Genomic DNA, 22,283 nt, shown 5'->3' with positions numbered 1-22,283 from the left:
TAATATTGATTGAGGTTATTGAGGTCTCTGTGTGTGACAGGGAAGCCGAGCATCAACTTGCATACCAGTATGTTTCATAAGCATGAGTAGAGAGGGGAGGGGCTTAATCTACCCACTCCTGATGTAACTATGTTACATGATACGGGTTATAGAACAGGAAAGAGGAAGTGACTCGAATAAGCGGTGACATGGCATTTTTTAGGCCTGAGCTTAGCTGCATTTTTACCGTCTGAATTTAAGTGGCTTCCTCTCCTTGTCTACTCTTGTCCTTTATCAGTGCTGATGATTAACAGGTGAAAGCAATAGGGACAGGAACTTTATTAGGAATTAGCTTTCACATCAGTGCAGATGAAGGAGAGGAGACAAGGAGGAAGCCACATTATTTAGATTACATTTATACATATTTCAGACAGTCATGCTTATCTGGTACTTGCAAAACAACAGAGGTACCAGAGCTGTGGGTGTGTGTCTCACCTGTAAGCCCAGGAATATACACAGGTACCAGGGAGGTGTGTCTTCGATGGTGTAGATCATGTCCATTCTCCTGGCGTCCATACTGTCTGCACTGTCCAATGTCTCTGACATGGAACTCTACACACACACGCAAAGGTGAGAAGACAGCGTTTTAGACTATAGATGTAGGCTACTGTACACCCTCACACACCACAGGGTATACAATCTCTGGACCAAATGGTTTTAAGACTTAAGTTTTATTTTTAGACTAAGTGTATTTAAGCCTACAATTAGTAATCTCTATGTGCCTAGTTAAATAAAAGGTTTTAAATAAAAAGGTAAATTTTTTTTTTTTTTTGTGTGTTTACCTTAGGGAGGTCAAAACCTGAAACTAACCACACCCAAAAATAGTGCATTATATAGGGCAGGGGTCTCCAACCTTCTCTAGCATGAGAGCTACTTTTTAAAAATGGGACATGGTCGTTTTTTTCTAGCTTTCAAATAGGCATTCTTCTCTTCTCCTGTCACCTGCAACTATTCCCCCGATACTTGGTGTACATGAGAAAGTTCTGTCAATACACCTGATAAAATAATGGTTAATAAACAACTCTAAAGGGCCCTATAAAATCTGAGATTTTCTCCCCAAATTCTGTTTGATAGTTTCCCAAATTCTGTTCTCAGTTTTAGTTTCACTCTTAAAATTACAATTGTCAATAGAGAAACAACTCAATTAAATGTTATGAGTCCATGTCAATGCTTAAATCACACCAGAAGATTTTTTAATGTAATTCCCCTTTAATACAGGTAGGCCGTCATTGTAAATAAGAATTTGTTCATAAACTGACTTGCCTAGTTTAATAGAAAGGTAAAATAATGTATTTTCTTAAGAAAAAATAAATAATTATATATAGATATTTTTTTTTAAAGACAAATCGCACATCTGGCCCTTTAATTGAGCGTCTAGCGATGGATCTGTAATGCTGCTGCTCATTTCATGGCAAAGTTTGCAAATAACAAATACAGATGATATTCTCCTGCCAGGTAAGCCTATTTTGCAGTTAACATTTAATTGAGAAGTTTTTGGGGAAAATATTTCTGTCAATACACAAGACGGTAATCACATCAAATGGCTACACACAGAGTGATAAACAAATGAGGGCACGCCACACAGACAGACCGGGACAATGTTCCTGGAAGTTAATTGGCAGATAGTGTTTTTTTATTTATTTTTAAAGCCAATAGTTGCTAACCAGGGGTGGGATAATGAAAGTTTTACATTGAATAGATAGTAGCTGGGAGCTTTCTGGTGTCTGATACTTGTGAGATTTGTTTATGACCGTTTGCGGTGGAACACGTGAAAATTGCATGTACTTTCAGAATTGTTTGACGAGTTACTCATAGGTGGGCTGCGAGCTACTGGTAGCTCATGATCCACCTGTTGGGAGACCTCCCTGGAGACAAACTACAGAACAGTCATATTGTAGGCTGATGATTTCACAGCAACATAACAGACAGCGGGGCAGGAGATGGGAGAAGAATATTCAGCATGGAAGAGGGAAAGGCTGAACAATTCAGCAAGAGTGTAGTCAAAGAATGACGGGAGAGATTCAGAAAGGGAGAGAGAAAAAAGGGAGAGATTCAAGCAGACACCGGCGAGAAATTCCTCTTGCCTCTGACCATCTTTCTCTCACAAGGGAAAAGTGCAGAGTCACAGTGACAGAGAGAAGAGAGGATGATCAAAAGAGCAGGGATAAACAAAGGATGTATTGGAGGGACAAGGTGAGTGAGATGGTATGAGAGGAGAAGGAGGAGTTAGGAGTTTAAACTATGCGTGCGTGTCTCATACCTTCTCTCCTTCCTGGATCTCTTTAGTGTAGATGGCCATCAGCTCAGTGTCTTCAGTGTCCTGCTCTCCAGGGGCCTGTTCCACTCCGTTCACCACCACCTACACAGACAGATGCATGTCAATACTTTAACCACCTACACAGACAGATGCATGTCAATACTTTAACCACCTACACAGACAGATGCATGTCAATACTTTAACCACCTACTGTACACTACATACACAGACATGTCAATCATTAATATGGGCTAACTAACTATGAAACATTGAGTACCAAGGACCCATATTTCATTATCCCTCTATTATTGTAACAGCATTTCTTTCAGAAATGTAACTGTATAAAGCCAATGTAGGGGTAGAGAAATGACAAACTTCCATAGTGTTATGCTGGTGGCTGTGCCTTTGCAGTGATGCAGTGTTTTGACAACACTGACGCTTTTTTGCACCGCAAAAACCTCACCCAGTAAGTATTTTACAAACATTTCACACTGCATTATACAAAGTAGCACAACTTATATACACTCACGTACGCAAAGAGAGAACATTTCAAGGAAAGCAAGGACATTGATGCTGATTGGGTAAGGTTAACAAAACTATCAGACATAACACACAAAGGACAGCATGGGTGTTGCTTTGGGAGCCTTTGCACTTTGTCTGGAAAATGATCTCTGGGAATACTGGGCCATAAGTACATCAGTTTCTTCATTAGTTGAAGACCCGAGCCAACGAGGTGGGGGGAAAAAATGGTCTATGTGCCCATGAGCAGGGTCCTTAACCCTCCAGGGGCACGGTACTACTATGGCTGAAATGTGTAAAAAAAAACATTTCACTGCACCTATCCTGTGTATGTGACTTATTTTTACATTGGTCTATTTATCACACTGCTGCACACACATACGCTGTAGGGACCCAAGGTCATGACATCACTGTGCGTGTGTGTTGTGTCCTGTTTGTTGTGGATGTGTGTTCTGCGTCTGTGGCTTGGTTAGCAAATCACAGATGAAGTTCAAAGTATAGAAGGACAGTCTCTCTCACACACACACACACACACACACACACAGTGGCATTTGTCTAAATTTGATTGAGGATGCGTCTTTGCATACTTTCATCCATCTTTGCATCTAGTCTGCCAGGCATGCGAAACAACAAATTACTTGTGTTCAGACTTAAATGTCATTGGCATTCAAGTGTGTGTGTGTGTGAGAGTACCTTTCCTGGGGACACATTCCATCCTACTGCCCATCTTTCACTAGCTGGGAAATATTACTGCTGACAGAGCAGCCATCAGATGAGAGAACTTAGAATGAACTGAAGGTCTGTCATTTGTATTAATGGACATTAGTTCATGAAAAAAATATTTTATAGGCACACACTGGAAAGGTGCAGTGAAATGCATTGTTCCATCTACAGATGTTTCACCTTGTAGGCTCGGGTATTCGAACAAGTGACCTTTCACTTACTGGCCCAAAGAGCTTACCGCTAGGCTACCTGCTGCCCCAGACATCACATCCCTAGACGTCACAAAACTAGTACCCTTGGGAGAGAGCTATGGAGAGGACAACGAGGGGGAGATTAAAGAATGAATGCAAGAAGCAAAGAAAGAAAGACAAAGAAAGGAGGAAGAGAAAGACAGAAGGGAGGGAGACTGGCTGTACAGGTAATTGAGGATAGCCATTGTGTCCCTTTATCCACCTCTGTCCTATTCAGCCATTCAGTAACAGGAGCATGTGAATGGGATACTTATAACAAACAGGATATATAGTCATAAATCTCTGAGTGACTCAAAACCCAGAGAGGGTGTTTGGGCTCCTCAGTACAGTATTATGTGTGTGTGCGTGGCTAGGGAAACCGTTATTGTTGATTTGTGGTGTGACCTACATGAGGGGACTGTGCTCCAACCAAGAGGAAATGGCCAGAACAAAACTGGCACGACATGGAGACTAACATTGCATGTGTGGATGTTCGTCAGTGCTTGTGTGACCCTGACAAGTGTTAAGTGATCCTAATGACAGGTCTCTGTGTATGGTGGACAAACCCTGTCTTTACCATCACTCCTCTGTTAGTGTGTCAACTTGATGACCCTTAAAGGGCCAATATGTGGTTGAAACAATAACAGTGCTCACCCCCTGCTTTGGTAAGAAGCTGAGGGATGGGCCTAGACAAATGTAACCACTTTCAAATTCATAGACAGTCCTGGCATCCATGGCTCTGACTATCCATGATAACTAAATTATAGTTTTAAGCATGCTTTAAGGCCGTGTCTACACACATTTATTTTGGGTTCTGATGGGGTATGAACAGTTGAACTAAGCTCATGAGGCATTTAGAAGTTATATTCTTTAAGAATCAAATGGGTAAATATCATTCATTTATAAGTTTTAAAAAAATGTATGTAGTAACTGCAGATTGCCGCTTTAACTGACTAAATCCCCAGTGCAAGCACACACGTAGATGCACGCATACAGACAGAACACACACACATACAGACATACAGACAGAACACACACACAGCGTACCGGAATGGGGTAGAAGTCTGCGCTGTGTTTGTTCTCCTCCTCATACTTTGCCCCTTCTCCTCCCTCCATCGACATAGAGGTGGTATTCTTCCCCACGCCCATTCCTCTATCTTCCTCCTCTTCCCTCGCTCCTCCCGTCTCTCGCTCTGGTAGAAACACTGCAGATTTATCCTTCAGCTCCCTTACATGGTCCAGGACTGTGTCATCTACTGAGAGAGAGAGAGAGAGAGAGAGAGAGAGATAAAAGATGGATAATTTACTACACAACTTTCCTGTGTCTGCTTTTGATGTCACCCAGACTACAGTATTACAGTAGGTACTGTACCAGGTAGACTATGCTAGAAAATGCCCACTGGGTCAAAAGCTCCACGGGGGTGTGTGGCTGGAGAGCAGGGTCTGGTTTAAAGCGGAGTTTACAGATAGACAGCTGTCTGGTCCTGGTTCCAGAGCCCCAGACCTGAGGGATCAGTATCTGCACAGTCACCACCTCTTCACCCCGGACTGGATCATGAGCAGAGATCAGATGTGATCCAGGACTGTGGAGAGACCTGATACTGGGATGGGCCTGGGAGACCCCGAAGGAGTTCCAAATGGCACCCTGTTCCATATACACTGCACTACTTTTGACCAGAGCTCTATGGGCCCTGCTCAAACGTAGTGCACTATAAAGAGAATAAGGTGTAATTTGGGACACAGCCCCAGATGTATACACTCATACAGTATGCTGTCAGGTATCGATGAGAAACAGGGCAGAGGATGGGGGATGATGGAAGAGAAAGAGAGAGAGGGGCAAGGTGGAAAGGAGAACAGAGTCAACAGGTTAGCAGAGAGAGGGAAGGATGGAGGAGGAGATTGAGGGACAGACTGAGGAGGGAAAGAGGGACAAGGGTGAGAAAGGGATAAAAAGCGGGAAGAAGAGGTGTGAGAGGGAGGTCAGTTTGTTGGTCTCAGGCATTGTTGTGTTATTTCTGGTGTCATGTCAACTCCATTTTATGTAAGACAATGCCTTGGGCTCAGTCTAGCCCTGTGACTAGTCCCGGTCTCACCCCTACCCCTACTCTAACACAAGACCTTTGGCTGTGTCTATCCCTGCATGTTATCCTTCACTATCTTTCTAAACTTGTACAAGGCCTTCTGTCAGACTTAACCTTCCTCTCAACACCCTCTCCCCAGCTTTAAAAATGACAGATTAAACCTACTCTCCAGAGAATATTTTAGTCTAGGAGTAAGCAAGGTCCAACTCCAGTCTCAATAGGTGGCCTCTGATATGACACAAATGGGGAAGGGGAGGTGGATGGGACTTTCCTCTTCTGTTCTCAATTGTTCCTCAACCAAGGGGGAAGGCCGATGACAGAGGGCACCATCAGACACCAACTCTTTGAATGGCCTACTCCATGAAGTCTGTACTTGTCCAAAAAAAATTTTTAAGTATATTTTCTTTACCTTTAAGTGTGTGTACATTACTGTATTTATCCTGGGGATATTGTTATTCAACAGGAAAAGTTTTAAAAAACAAAAAAACGTTTTTTTTTTGCCAGAGTGAGTCTTCAATCTAGTTCTGAGAAACCAGTCCTGAGCTTCCCCCTTTCCCCACCTTTATTATACCCCAACCCTTCTCCCATCCTCCCCTCTTCTTCCCCCCTCCCTACTTCCTTCATGTGGAGTGTTGGATAATGTGTGAAGTACCTAGTTGACATCACCCCTGTCCCCCTCCTGTTTTCTAACCCCCTCATCCCTGGTCAGTGTTAAATGTTGGTAAGTGAAGTACCTAGTTGACACATCCCATCGCTCCTGTCGAGCTGGGCAGCGGGGTGCATCTGTGTGGAAGGGGTGAAAGAGGGAGAGGAGGGGGTAGGTGGGAGAAGTGAGAGAGAAAGATGGAGAGAGAGAGAGAAGAGAGCTGGGGGGGGGGCAGGTGAGGGGTAAGGGGGCAAGATAGTTGTTAATGTGACAGCCAACATTCATTAACCGCTCATCAGTTTAGGTAATTCATGAGATTGATTGGTTTCTATCCTCTGTCCCTCCCTCTCCAGCTATAGACCTATCACACAGGCACACCTTTTTGTGAGATGGAAATAATGTCCTAACAGGCTGTGTCCTACAGTGGCAGTCTGTCCCATAGTAAACTACAGTGGTGTATGTAGTTGTCCCATAGGCCACAATGGTATTTGTGAGAAACTAACACAGCTCTGTTTCCCCCGTCTGCGTGCGTGCCTGAGCCATGGAGGTGGAGGAGAGTGTGTTGACAACATTCCATCCACCTGCTCCTCTGTGTGGTAGCACATCACTCCCCAACTTGTGTGAGGGAGAGTTAATTCAGTTTTCATTCATGTCAGAGAGGAAGAGGCGAAGCGAGAGCATTTGCTCTGCCCAAAATCTGTCCGCATGAGATCAGCTCTTTTGGTCTATGGAGGTCTATGGAGAGTGTAGAATTACATGAGCCTTATATGATAAACAGAAGTTTTGTAATGGTTAGGCTGTTACAAAAGTACTGATAAGTGGATGCACGTGGCATTCCGGCAACTACTTAGTTGTGCCTGTTGTTCATACGCGTATCTGTCCTCTCATTGACTAGAATGTCTCACCTGATCCACCTGCCTTCAATCATTGAGGACATTAATTTCAATTGTTAGAGCGGTCACTCGGCTATCTTGTCGATATAATAGATAATCTTTGTTCATGTCGTCTTATTAGGTGACATAAGCATATTGTGGGAGTAGTTATTTTAATGTCAGCAATAGTCACAAAAGAATGTGGTGTGTGAGTGTGTTTACGGTCAGTTATAAGACTCCTCGGTCATTGCAGCTCTAGAGAAACAGAAGTGAAATGTACAAGAATGGGAAATCAAAACTTTACAGAAGCACCTAGAATAACCTCAACCTTCACCCAGAGGGATAGTCCTATGACTACAGTTAATAGGAAGGAAAAAGATGACAGTCCTTAAACAACCAAAAGACAACTTCTTTATGAACAAAAGTACAATACCCTGAGGATTAGAATGTGTAGAGAGAGGGGGATAGACAGAAATAGAAAGAGCGAGAGAGAAATAGACAGGAAGGAGTAAAACTAAAAAAACAGGAAGTACCCGCGCTAAGGTCTATTCAAATCTGGTCTGATCAATCGGAATCAATATTGAAGCATGGTCTTGATCACGCGGACTGGGATATGTTCCGGGTAGCCTCTGAGAATAACATTGACGTATATACAGACACGGTGACAGAGTTAATCAGGAAGTGTATAGGGGATGTTTTTCCCAATGTGACTACTAAAACCTACCTAAACCAGAAACTGTGGATAGATGGCAGCATTCGCACAAATCTGAAAGCGCAAACAACCACATTTAACAATAGCAAGGTGACTGGGAATATGGTCGAATACAAACAGTGTAGTTAGTCCCTCCGTAAGGCAATCACAGGCAAAATGTCAGTACAGACACAAAGGAGTCACAATTCAACAGCTCAGACACAAGATGTATGTGTCAGGGTCTACAGACAATCACAGATTACAAAGGGAAAACCAGAAACGTTGCGGACACTGAAGTCTTGCTCCCAGACAAGCTAAAACGCCTGCTTAGAGGATAACAGTGTCACTGACACGGCCCGCTCCCAAGGACTGTGGGCTCTCCTTCTCCGTGGCCGACGTGACTAAGACGTGTTAACCCTCGCAAGGCTGCTGGTCCAGATGGCATCTCTAGCCGCATCCTCAGAGCATGCGCAGACCAGCTGGCTGAAGTGTTTACAGACATATTCCATCTCTCCCTATCCCAGGTCTGCTGTCCCCACTTGCTTCAAGATGGCCACTATTGTTCCTGTACCCAAGAAAGCAAAGGTAACTGAACTAAATGACTATTAATCCGTAGCACTCACTTCTGTCATCATGGAGTGCTTTGAAAGGCTGGTTAAGGATAAATCACCCCTACCTTACCTGACACCGTAGAACCACTTCAATTTGCATACGGCCCCAATAGATCCACAGACAATGCAATCGCCATCACACTGCACAATTCCATTTGGACAAGAGGAATACCTATGCAAGAATGGTGTTCATTGACTATAGCTCAGCCTTCAACAGCCCTGGTTCTGAACCCCGACCTGTGCAACTGGGTACTAGACATCCTGATGGGCCGCCCCCAGATGGTGAAGGTAGGAAACAACACCTCCACTTTGCTGATCCTCAACACCAGGACCCCACAAGGGTGCATGCTCAGCCCCTTCCTGTACTCCCTGGTCACCCATGACTGCATATCAACGGGGCCCCAGTGGAGAAGGTGATAAGCTTCAAGTTCCTTGGTGAAAACACCACTGAATCTGAAAAAGGTCCACCAACTCAGGTGAAGAAGAGGCAACAGCACCTCTTCAACCTCAGGAGGCTGAAGAAATTCGGCTTGGCCCCCAAGACACTCAAACTTTTACAAATGCACAATTGAGAGTAACCTGTCGGACTGTATCACCGCCTGGTATGGCAACTGCACCACCTGCAAACGCAGGGCTCTCCAGAGGGTGGTGCACACTGCCTGCCCTCCAGGACACCTACAGCACCCGATGTCACAGGAAGGCCAAAAAGATCATCAAGGACATCATCCACCCGAGCCACGGCCTGTTCACCCCGCTACCCATCCAGAAGGCGAGGTCAGTACAGGGGAATCAAAGCTGGGACATCTTAAAACCTCTTAAGGATCGGCCCCTTTTTTTCCTTCCAATTTTCGCCTAAAATGGCATACCCAAATCTAACTGTCGCTCAGGCCCTGAAGCAAGGATATGCATATTCTTGGTACCATTTGAAAGGAAGTTTTGAAGTATGTGGAAATGTGAAAGGAATGTAGGATAATGTAACACATTAGATCTGGTAAAAGATAATACAAAGAAAAAAATCATTTTTTGGTATTTTTTTTGTACCATCATCTTTGAAATGCAAGAGAAAGGCCATAATGTATTATCTAAATTGCAACTGGGGTGGAATTTTGGCCACTAGATGACTGCAGTGTATGTGCAAAGCTTTAGATTGATCCAATGAACCATTGCATTTCTGTTCAAAATGTTGTATCAAGACTGCCCAAATGTGCCTAAATTCTTTATTAATAACTTTATGTTCAAAACTGTGCACTCTCCTCAAACAATAGCATGGTATTCTTTCACTGTAATAACTACTGTAAATTGGACAATGCAGTTAGATTAACAAGAATTTAAGCTTTCTGCCAATATCAGATATGTGTATGTCCTGGGAAATGTTCTTGTTACTTACAACCTCATGCTAATCGCATTAACCTACATTAGCGCAACCGTCCCGCAGGGGACCCACCGATCCTGAAGACGATTTAAGGCCATCAGACTGTTAAATAGCCATCAGTAGCCAGCTACCACCTGGTTACTCAACCCTGCACCTTAAAGGCTGCTGCCCTATATACATAGATAAGGAAATCACTGGTCACTTTAATAATGTTTACATACTGCTTTACTCATCTCATATGTATATACTGCATTCTATTCTAGTGTATTTTAAAGTCAATGTCACTCCAACATTGCTCATCCTAATGTTTATATATTTCTTAATTCCATTCTTTTACTTTTAGATGTGTCTATTGTTGTGAATTGTTAGATACTACTGCACTGATGAAGCTAGGAACACAAGCATTTCGCTACACCCGCAAATACAGTTGAAGTCGGACGTTTACATACACTTAGGTTGGAGTCATTAAAACTCATTTTTCAAACCACTCCACAAATTTCTTGTTAACGAACTATAGTTTTGGCAAGTCGGTTAGGACATCTACTTTGTGCATGACACAAGTCATTTTTCCAACAATTGTTTACAGACAGATTATTTCACCGTAATCACAATTCCAGTGGGTCAAAAGTTTACATACACTAAAGGTGACTGTGCCTTTAAACAGCTTGGAAAATTCCAGAAAATTATGTCATGGCTTCAGAAGCTTCTGATAGGATAATTGACATCATTTGAGTCAATTGGAGGTGTACCTGTGGATGTATTTCAAGGCCTACCTTCAAACTCCGTGCCTCTTTGCTTGACATCATGGGAAAATCAAAAGAAATAAGCCAAGACCGCAGAAAAAAATTGTAGACCTCCACAAGTCCGGTTCATCCTTGGGAGTAATTTCCAAATGCCTGAAGGTACCACGATCATCTGTACAAACAATAGTATGCAAGTATAAACACCATGGGACCCCGCAACCGTCATACTGCTCAGGAAGGAGACGAATGTACGTTGGTGTGAAAAGTGCAAATCAATCCCAAAATAACAGCAAAGGACCGTGTGAAGATGCTGGAGGAAACAGGTACAGAAGTATCTATATCCACAGTAAAACGAGTCCTATATCGATATAACATGAAAGGCCGCTCAGCAAGGAAGAAGCCACTGCTCCAAAATCTCAATTGAAAAAAAGCCAGACTACAGTTTGCAACTGCACATGGGGACAAAGATCGTACTTTTTGGACAAATATCCTCTGGTCTGATGAAACAGAAATAGAACTGTTTGGCTATAATGACCATCGTTATGTTTGGAGGAAAAACGGGGAGACTTGCAAGCCAAAGAACACCATCCCAACCATGAAGCACGGGGATGGCAGCCTCATGTTGTGGGGGTGCTTCGCTGCAGGAGGGACTGATGCACTTCACAAAATAGATGGCATCATGAGGCAGGAAAATTGTGGATATATTGAAGCAACATCTCAAGATATCAGTCGGGAAGTTAAAGCTTGGTCGCAAATGTGTCTTCCAAATGGACAATGAGCCCAAAGATTACTTCAACATTGTCAAGGTATTGGAGTGGCCATCAAAGCTCTGACCTAAATCCTATAGAAAATTTAGGGCAGAACTGAAAAAGCTTGTGCGAGCTAGGAGGCCTACAAACCAGACTCAGTTACACCAGCTCGGTCAGGAGGAATGGGCCCAATTTATTGTGGGAAGCTTGTGGAAGGCTACCCGAAACGTTTGACCCAAGTTAAACAATTTAAAGGCAATGCAACCAAATACTAATGAGTGTATGTAAACTTCTGACCCATTGAGAATGTGATGAAAGAAATAAAATCACTATACTTTTATTCTGACATTTCACATTCTTAAAATAAAAGTGGCGATCTTAACTGACCTAAGACAGGGAATTTTTATTAGGATTAGTCAGGAATTGTGAAAAACTGAGTTTAAATGTATTTGACTAAGGTGTATGTAAACTTCAGACTTCAACTGTATGTGTATGTGACCAGTAATGATTTTGAAGAGACATTTGTATCGCTAACTGTAACCCCTACCCAGAATACCCTGGGTTGACAGTGCTGGCTCCATCACCATGGTAACCTGGACTGTGTTACACTGATGTAAGATTCCACTGGAGGAGGAAAACAATCCCTGCCAACCAGATGTGTGTGTTTATTAGAGCTGGGCGATATGGACAAAAATTCCTATCGCGATACATATCCTGAATTGATGCAATAACGATAAATAGAACAATAAGTTTATAACATTACGTTTTTTATGATCTTTTAAAACTACTATTTTGATGGTTGTAGCCATCAATTGTCACAATTTTGTTTTAAGTATCACTCATACTAGCAAATGTATTTAATTTCAAACTTTACATTTCTTTAGTTTAGGCTACTTATTGTAATGAACGATATCAGCAAAATGCCTGCGATAAGTGATTGATATAGTCGGTGTCGATAATTTTCGGATTATCGCCCCCAGCTCTAGTGTGTCCCAGTCCACCAGATGTGTGTCCAGAGTTAAGCATGGCCAAGACTTCGCAAGAAAGATACATCTGTACACACCTCCTGGTATCAATACTTTATTATTGAAGTTAGGCAGCTGACAATACAAAACAATACACTGTTGTATCATGGCAAATTCAGAGATAGATCACATTTGGTATCTAATCGCTTCAAATACTAATCAAGGGTTTAGTGATTAGTTGAATCAGGTGAGCAAAAACATTCAACGACTGGCTAGAGGTTTATAAAAAAATGGATTGGAAAAGTGAGAGAACCTTTTGGAATTACCTGGATTTCTGCATAAATTGGTCATAAAAATGGATCTGTTCTTCACCTAAGTCACAACAGACAAACAGTGTGCTTAAACTAATACCACACAAGTTATTGTATTTTTGTCTATATTGAATGCATATTTACCAATTTATCCAGAAATTCAGGTAATTCCAAAGGGTTCACATACTTTTTCTTGCCACTGTATGCTTATAAGGAAAGAGAGACGGAGGGATTTCTATTCTATCAGCTGAAAGGTCTCAAAGATGTCTCTTTGGGATTTAATATGTCATGACCTCATAATCTGGTGTCATTATAATCTACACATTAAAAAGACTGGGAAGCAGCCATGCACCCCTGAGTCCCTCAAAATATATTTGATTATTATTAACTTTGGCATGAGAACTCAGGGAATGGAGAGGACTCGGAAATATCATCCAGCGTCTCCACTTAAACAGGTTGAAATCTCCTCCCACACAGGCATGCAGGCACGCACACACAGCATCCCTCAAATACAGACAAATGGGTCCTGGCTGTGTTTTTGTCTAGGCCAGAAATACATAATGCTGACTCACTTATGCTTTCTGTCTACACTGGCAGATAACGGAAGCATGAAGTCTTAACCCCTACACCAGGGGTTCAAACTTTTTCACTCAGGGCCCCCCATCCAGCATTGGGGAACATCTTGTGCACCCCCTGCATGCGCCTCGTCTATTTCTATGGGCACAAGCATTGTTTATTTTATTTAACAAGCATTGTTCATGACAAACTGGCACACCCCTCGTTGGTAGAGAGAATTTTGCCATTTTAAAGCTTATTTCCTGCACATTTTCTTGCAATTCCATACATTTTGCAACGTCTAATGTGTATTAATGTGATATGAGTGAGAAAAAGAATTATATTGGGCCTAAAAAAAAAAAAACGTTAGCCGACATGGGCTAGTTGATCTGGACATTTGACAAGTTATAAATAGCTCTCTAAGGTATGCAATGACTAAGATGACAAGAGGAACTGATGACGCACTACTAAATATCGAAATTGCACCTTGTACATTCTACTATTACAACATTCAAGAGTAAATTTAAAGCCGGACTGATATCAAAACTTTTGGCACTCCCCCCTTGCCGACCCCTCCCACCACAGTTTGGGAACCACTGCCCCATACACTTACTTAGATTATGGAACTCCACATTGTCTGTTGCAGACAGGGCATGTTAAGTCACCTATGAAAGGCAGAGCCTTTTATTTATAAGGGTCAAGGATCAATAGGGCATTGGCCTGGAGAGGTCAGAGGCCACCGAACCATGCTGGGATGTGTATGTATGTGTTGTATAATGGATGGGGGCTGTCCTCTCTCTTTCTGTCAGCCTCAAAGCTTCAAAACCCACAACCCCCTACACCCACAGCGCCACCACCACTGAGCTCCCAGTGAAAACAGAATTGCTGTGGCAGGCTTCACCAGCAACAAGAGACAGACAATAGAAGACACTGCCACCTGCTCCAGAAAAGCGTTGGGTGCACTTCCCCTTCTCAGGAATAATTTTTAACACCCATTCGTTTTAGCAACAGAAACACACAGTTTGAATTAAACAAGACTACAACACTTCTTGTATGTACTGCTGGTGGAGACACTCAATGCTCTTAACCTTTGAGATACAGAACAGAGTCAAGACGGCCAACTCTCCTTTGTTGAAAATTCTAACAAATCTACATGCAAGCAGTTGTAGAGAATAGCAGCGTGACAGAGAGTGGCATTGTGACACCTCCATCCTTACAGGGGATAAGAGCTATTGGCTGTAAATCCCTCTGGTCCTTTCCATTACAGTTGCTGGTGTTGCTGTTTTATTAGTTGACTCTGTCGGGGGTGGGGTGGGGGGCAGTATTTAACCACAATAGACCCCAACTGTCACCGACTCAGAGTCTGGGAATGAAAGATTACCAACACCCCAGGAAGGCCTATTAAACTATGTTAATGCTCCACTGCTATACAGCCCATCACAAAGAGCTTAAATACTAATAAAACATGACTTGGTTTAAACCATCTATACAGTACACCTGCAACAAAAGGCGTTAAATACTAAAGAAAGACAGCAGGCAGAAAGGGTGTGTGTGTGTGTGTGTGGTGTGACAGAGCAGCTATCCATGGAATCCAAGCCCATATAGTACAGTACACACTAGGGCTGGGCTATAAATCAATAATTAGAGGTAATTACTTCCCTCAATAACAATATAAAAACATTTAGATACATTTTTAATAATGTCAATATAGAATAATAAGGTACAGCAGTCCATTTCACCTCTGACGCAGCAGGAACGTGTGGAGAAGTGACTATGTGCGTGGAGAGGTACACACCCACAAACCACTTAGCACCTCGAGTGATGAGTAGCCACTATTAACCACGAAAAATGAGTGATGCAGGTGAAAAGTGGCAATGATAGCCATGGAGAAGGACCAGCTTCCAACAAAGAAATTACTGATAAAAAGGGTTAAACTGTTTCAGTAATTTGGAAGTGGTTTGGCTTTTTGAAGTCAAATCAAATCAAATTTTATTTGTCACATACACATGGTTAGCAGATGTTAATGCGAGTGTAGCGAAATGCTTGTGCTTCTAGTTCCGACAATGCAGTAATAACCAACAAGTAATCTAACTAACAATTCCAAAACTACTGTCTTATACACAGTGTAAGGGGATAAAGAATATGTACATAAGGATATATGAATGAGTGATGGTACAGAGCAGCATAGGCAAGATACAGTAGCTGATATCGAGTACAGTATATACATATGAGATGAGTATGTAAACAAAGTGGCATAGTTAAAGTGGCTTCTGATACATGTATTACATAAGGATGCAGTCGATGATAGAGTACAGTATATACGTATCCATATGAGATGAATAATGTAGGGTATGTAAACATTATATAAGGTAGCATTGTTTAAAGTGGCTAGTGATATATTTACATCATTTCCCATCAATTCCCATTATTAAAGTGGCTGGAGTTGAGTCAGTGTCAGTGTGTTGGCAGCAGCCACTCAATGTTAGTGGTGGCTGTTTAACAGTCTGATGGCCTTGAGATAGAAGCTGTTTTTCAGTCTCTCGGTCCCAGCTTTGATGCACCTGTACTGACCTCGCCTTCTGGATGATAGCGGGGTGAACAGGCAGTGGCTCGGGTGGTTGATGTCCTTGATGATCTTTATGGCCTTCCTGTAACATCGGGTGGTGTAGGTGTCCTGGAGGGCAGGTAGTTTGCCCCCGGTGATGCGTTGTGCAGACCTCACTACCCTCTGGAGAGCCTTACGGTTGAGGGCGGAGCAGTTGCTGTACCAGGCGATGATACAGCCCGACAGGATGCTCTCGATTGTGCATCTGTAGAAGTTTGTGAGTGCTTTTGGTGACAAGCCGAATTTCTTCAGCCTCCTGAGGTTGAAGAGGCGCTGCTGCGCCTTCTTCACGATGCTGTCTGTGTGAGTGGACCAATTCAGTTTGTCTGTGATGTGTATGCCGAGGAACTTAAAACTTGCTACCCTCTCCACTACTGTTCCATCGATGTGGATAGGGGGGTGTTCCCTCTGCTGTCTCCTGAAGTCCACAATCATCTTAGTTTTGTTGACGTTGAGTGTGAGGTTATTTTCCTGACACCACACTCCGAGGGCCCTCACCTCCTCCCTGTAGGCCGTCTCGTCGTTGTTGGTAATCAAGCCTACCACTGTTGTGTCGTCCGCAAACTTGATGATTGAGTTGGAGGCGTGCATGGCCACGCAGTCGTGGGTGAACAGGGAGTACAGGAGAGGGCTCAGAACGCACCCTTATGGGGCCCCAGTGTTGAGGATCAGCGGGGAGGAGATGTTGTTGCCTACTCTCACCACCTGGGGGCGGCCCGTCAGGAAGTCCAGTAACCAGTTGCACAGGGCGGGGTCGAGACCCAGGGTCTCGAGCTTGATGACGAGCTTGGAGGGTACTATGGTGTTGAATGCCGAGCTGTAGTCGATGAACAGCATTCTCACATAGGTATTCCTATTGTCCAGATGGGTTAGGGCAGTGTGCAGTGTGGTTGAGATTGCATCGTCTGTGGACCTATTTGGGCGGTAAACAAATTGGAGTGGGTCTAGGGTGTCAGGTAGGGTGGAGGTGATATGGTCCTTGACTAGTCTCTCAAAGCACTTCATGATGACGGATGTGAGTGCTACGGGCGGTAGTCGTTTAGCTCAGTTACCTTAGCTTTCTTGGGAACAGGAACAATGGTGGCCCTCTTGAAGCATGTGGGAACAGCAGACTGGTATAGGGATTGATTGAATATGTCCGTAAACACACCGGCCAGCTGGTCTGCGCATGCTCTGAGGGCGCGGCTGGGGATGCCGTCTGGGCCTGTAGCCCTGCGAGGGTTAAATGTCTTACTCACCTCGGCTGCAGTCCAACAAAGAGCAGAGCAATGTTCGGTGCAAATTGTGCCATAGACAGGTGGCTACAAAGTCTGGTAATACGACAAACCTGTTTCACCATCTGAAGCAAAATCACTCTTTGGAACATGCAGAAAGTTTGAGTTAGCTCCACGGTATTGATAAATGCCTCTCAAGCACCAGTCAATCTAGGGATGTTTGCACAAAGCAGTCAACACTGACAGCGTATATGCCCTACGAGCAAACATCAAAAAGACACCATAATGCTATTATGCATTGCATTGCTAAGGACATGCTACCAATTAACACAGTCGAAAAGGTACGATACGTGTTCCCTGGCCACAAACACGTCGCTCACGCAGCACTGCCTGAACTCTACGCCGAGTGTAGGGAAACATTTGAGGAACAGCTCAAAAATACATATTTTGCTATTACTACCGATCTGTGGTCTAGTCGCACGTCAGAGCCTTATATTAGCCTCACTATATTGACAAAGACTGGAACCTTCTAAATAAATGCCCTCAAAACATCATACTTTCCCGACGACCACATGGGTGAAACTATAGCATAAGGGGTCATTGACGCTCTCACCTACTTTCTATTTATTTAACTAGTCAAGTCAGTTAAGAACAAATTATTATTTACAATGACGACCCAGGAACAGTGGGTTTACTGCCTTGTTCAGGGGCAGAACGACAGATTTTTACCTCGTCAGTTCGGGGATTCGATCTAGCAACCTTTCGGTTACTGGTCCAACGCTCTAACCACTAGGCTACCTGGCGCTCCTGGGGACTCAGTCAAGACAGACAGGTCTGCAATACAACGGATAGTGGTGCGAACATGGTGAAGGCTGCTCAAATCAATCCGACTGCAATGTTTTGGACATAGTCTGCACTTGGCCTTTGGTAAGTAAGCTTGTCAATATTGAAGTGATTGGTTAGATGAAACTAAATGTGCATTTAATTTTTTTCATCAACTGATTAAGTTAAATATTACATTTGTACATAAAGGGATTATTGCGATTTTAACATTTTATAAAAATCTCGATTCCTCTTAGAAACAGTGGGTAGAGACAAACTGGTGATCGAGCAATTGAGTGTGTTAGAAACTGTTAGGTGCCTTTTCCTATTCGCGGAAAAAAGAAGAGACCGAGCTGTTGCTCAAAAAGCACACAACCTATCCCAACACAAGTAGGTGACAGAGTCACCTACCAGGTGGGGATCACTCCAAAAGACGGTGCAAAGAGTACTGGAACAGGAGAAAGCCATTTCACAGGTCTTGTCCAGTGACAAGAAGATCTGGCACTTAGCTCCCACCTACACAGATGCTCTGTCTGGTGAGTCTTATGTCAGTGCTACACCTGTTCAATACAGAGGTCATGAAACCTGATGGTGAAACAGAGCTCACCCAAATCATCAAAACGATAGTCCATGACTATCTGAATGAGAAATATGATGACCAAGCCACAGATGACCTCCTGGACATAGCCTCATTGGTCGACCCTCGGTTTAAAACACATTACTTCAAAGAAGAGAAGGTAGGCCACATAAAAGCAGGAGCTGTCTCAGAGACAGTCAATGAGGGACATGAAAACCCAAACCCAGCACAGGGAGATGGTGCTGCTGTTTCACCACAACTGCCAGCTAAAAAGAGAAAGTCACTGGGCAGTTTTCAAAAAGCCATGCTCAACCACCACAGGTCTTACTGAAATCCAGCTGGTAGAAAAGTTACTCAGCTGCTACCTTCAGTCTCCTAATGCTGACAGTGAAACCAATCCACTGGAATGGTGGAAGATCCAACCCAAAAAAACTTTCCCCAAAGTCAGTCACCTGGCTAAGCGCTACCTGTGCATTCCTGCGACCAGCTCCACCTCAAAGCGTGTTCTTAGCACAGGTGGCTGTAGTATTATCTAAAATAAGGACGCACAACAACGAGGTTCTAGCTCCAGCATGTTTACTAACCTAACCCTCGCATGTCATACATTAGGTAAAGATACCCCCAAGGGACATCCTACTATATCTTCCCCTCTCACATGAACAAGAACTCAACATGCACAGCCACTGAAGCATAACTGAAATGCAATTTGGAAACCAGTATTATTCTCTAACATGCTACTTCACATCCTGAAACAGTATGAAAACATTAAAATCACACAGTATGAACATTAACTTAGGTACAGTCTCTTTTTGCTGGGTATGGTCCCCAACAGTATGTTTTCTCTTCACGTAACATAGTCTTTCAGCCACTCTGGTGGCTTCACATCCCTTTTTGGGCACACTTGTGGCTCTGAGCATTCTCTCCTTCACCCTCTTTTTGTGCATTTTCTGTGGCTTCAGTCTGTGTGGCTGGTAGATCTGGAAGAGCTCTGGAGGTGTGTTCTGTTCCCTTGTACCTCTTCTGAGCTTGTGCCCACCACGTAGGAGCGTGGGGCATCAGTTTTCCTCAGCACTATTGCTGGTGTCTCTGAGTTTGTAATCCACACACGTTGACCTTTGGTCAGCTCTGGTCTCTCCGTAGTACAGTGTCTCCGATTAAAGTTTCCAGTTTGCATTTGTTTCAGCCGTTTGTCCCTCTCAGCGAAGGCCTTCCTGTTAGGCCATCGGAGTTTAAGCTGATCCGGCGAGACAGGCAATGGGGAACGCAGCCTCCTGCCCATCAGGAGCTCGGCAGGCGACGGCCCATGATGCAGTGTAACTCTGTAAGCTAACAAAGCCCTGTATGGATCCTTGTTCTTTTTCAGCAGTCCCTTGACTGTTTCACAGCTCTCTCTGCCTCACCATTACTCTGTGCATGGTAGAGGCTACTGGTCACATGTGAAGTCATATTCTGCGGCCAAGCAGAAAAGGAGCTCGCAGAGAACTGGGGACCGTTATCTGTAACCAGGACCTCAGCGACCAGGAAAATATTGACTTTCATCCATTAATAACACCAGCTGATGTGGTTATGGGTGTATTTGCTATTTCAATGTATCTTGAATAGTAATCTACCACTAGCATATAAGTGTAATTTTTCCAATAGAACATATCTGCCCCTACCTTTTGCCATGGCCGTTTTGGCAGCTCCGTTGCTATCATTGCTCTGGATGACAAAGTTGACATTTTGTACAGACCTCACACTGGGCCACCAAGCTTGGCAATCTGAGTACTCAGACCAAGCCACCACACCGACTGTTGAGCCCTCAGTCTGCATTTGGTTGTCCCCATGTGTCCCTCATGCACCTGGTCTAGCATTTCTGGTAGTAGAGTCTCTGGGATAACTATCCGTTGTCCTTTCGTGAGAAGGTCTCCATTACAGTGGAGGTCACTTTGGTGCACCCAATAGGGCTTCAGCAGCTGAGACAGTTCTTCCTGCCTGGGCCATCCCTTTTTGCACTCTGTCAGCAGATGGGGTCTCATTGTTGCTCCTCTGCAATCTGCTGCAGTTTGGTCTGAGATGCAGGTAGGCTGTTCCTTATTGCATTAATGGACACCTGTCCCTTACCCTCTAGACATTGCTCCTCCTCTGATAATGGACATTTAATTGGGGCCCTGGAGAGTGCATCTGCTGTGATAAGTGCCTTCCCTGGCACATACACCATCTTCTAGGTGAACCTCAGTAAATTGGAGGCGGAAGCGCAGTACTCTGGGAGGCAAGTCGTCCAGTGCTTTTGTCCCGAACAGAGCCAACAGTGGTTTGTGCTCAGTCTCTGCTGTAAACTGCAGGCCAATAAGGTATTGACTGAGCCTTCACATGCCCAAGTGATAGCCAACGCCTCCTTCTCCACTTGAGCATACCTTTGCTCTGTGTCGGGAGCTTCAGGAGATGTTATTGGACGCCACTCCATGTTGTCCTGCATCTGTGTGAGGACCGCCCCTAGCCCAAAGGATGATGCATCTGCTGATACCTTTTTCTTCGCGTGGGGACGGTACTGGGCCAGCACTCTGAGGCCAGGTCTCCTTTGATTTTGTCAAACGCCACCTGTTGCATGTGACCCCTGACCAGTCATTCTCTTTGGCTAGTAAGTCTCTCAGGGGTTTGGTTGTATCAGAAAACTGTGGGAGGAACTTACCCACATACAGTGGGGCAAAAAAGTATTTAGTCAACCACCAATTGTGCATGTTCTCCCACTTAAAAATATGAGAGGCCTGTAATTTTCATCATAGGTACACTTCAACTATGACAGACAAGATGAGAAGAAAAAAAATCCAGAAAATCACATTGTAGGATTTTTAATGAATTTATTTGCAAATTATGGTGGAAAATAAGTATTTGGTCACCTATAAACAAGCAAGATTTCTGGCTCTCACAGACCTGTAACTTCTTCTTTAAGAGGCTCCTCTGTCCTCCACTCGTTACCTGTATTAATGGAACCTGTTTGAACTTATCAGTATAAAAGACACCTGTCCACAACCTCAAACAGTCACACTCCAAACTCCACTATGGCCAAGACCAAAGAGCTGTCAAAGGACACCAGAAACAAAATTGTAGACCTGCACCAGGCTGGGAAGACTGAATCTGCAATAGGTAAGCAGCTTGGTTTTGAAGAAATCAACTGTGGGAGCAATTATTAGGAAATGGAAGACATACAAGACCACTGATAATCTCCCTCGATCTGGGGCTCCACGCAAGATCTCACCCCATGGGGTCAAAATGATCACAAGAACAGTGAGCAAAAATCCCAGAACCACACAGGGGGACCTAGTGAATGACCTGCAGAGAGCTGGGACCAAAGTAACAAAGCCTACCATCAGTAACACACTACGCCGCCAGGGACTCAAATCCTGCAGTGCCAGACGTGTCCCCCTGCTTAAGCCAGTACATGTCCAGGCCCGTCTGAAGTTTGCTAGAGAGCATTTGGATGATACAGAAGAAGATTGGGAGAATGTTACATGGTCAGATGAAACCAAAATTGAACTTTTTGGTAAACTCAACTCGTCGTGTTTGGAGGACAAAGAATGCTGAGTTGCACCCAAAGAACACCATACCTACTGTGAAGCATGGGGGTGGAAACATCATGCTTTGGGGCTGTTTTTCTGCAAAGGGACCAGGACGACTGATCCGTGTAAAGGAAAGAATGAATGGGGCCATGTATCGTGAGA

The 22,283-nt window shown here is 43.8% G+C and overlaps 1 protein-coding gene across 4 annotated transcripts in view; it reads right to left on the bottom strand.

Annotated features, from left to right (window-relative positions):
* The window catches only part of slc23a2 (solute carrier family 23 member 2), a 75,525-nt gene that overhangs the window by 26,061 nt on the left and 27,181 nt on the right, over positions 1 to 22,283 (bottom strand). For 2 of the 4 annotated variants that reach the window (XM_042331459.1, XM_042331460.1), the window contains exons 2-4: positions 4,816 to 5,024; positions 2,300 to 2,398; positions 475 to 591 (exon numbers count right to left, since the gene is read on the bottom strand). In XM_042331459.1, the coding sequence (XP_042187393.1) occupies positions 475 to 591; positions 2,300 to 2,398; positions 4,816 to 5,024 (425 nt within the window). Of the gene's footprint in view, positions 1 to 474; positions 592 to 2,299; positions 2,399 to 4,815; positions 5,025 to 6,583; positions 6,712 to 22,283 lie in introns of those variants that run through there. The other 2 variants (XM_024438469.2, XM_042331461.1) reach the window with 2 other exon arrangements.

The sequence above is a fragment of the Oncorhynchus tshawytscha genome, linkage group LG12 (assembly GCF_018296145.1).
Source record: "Oncorhynchus tshawytscha isolate Ot180627B linkage group LG12, Otsh_v2.0, whole genome shotgun sequence".
Classification (NCBI taxonomy): domain Eukaryota; kingdom Metazoa; phylum Chordata; class Actinopteri; order Salmoniformes; family Salmonidae; genus Oncorhynchus; species Oncorhynchus tshawytscha.
This window is presented reverse-complemented; position numbering and strand designations above follow the sequence as displayed.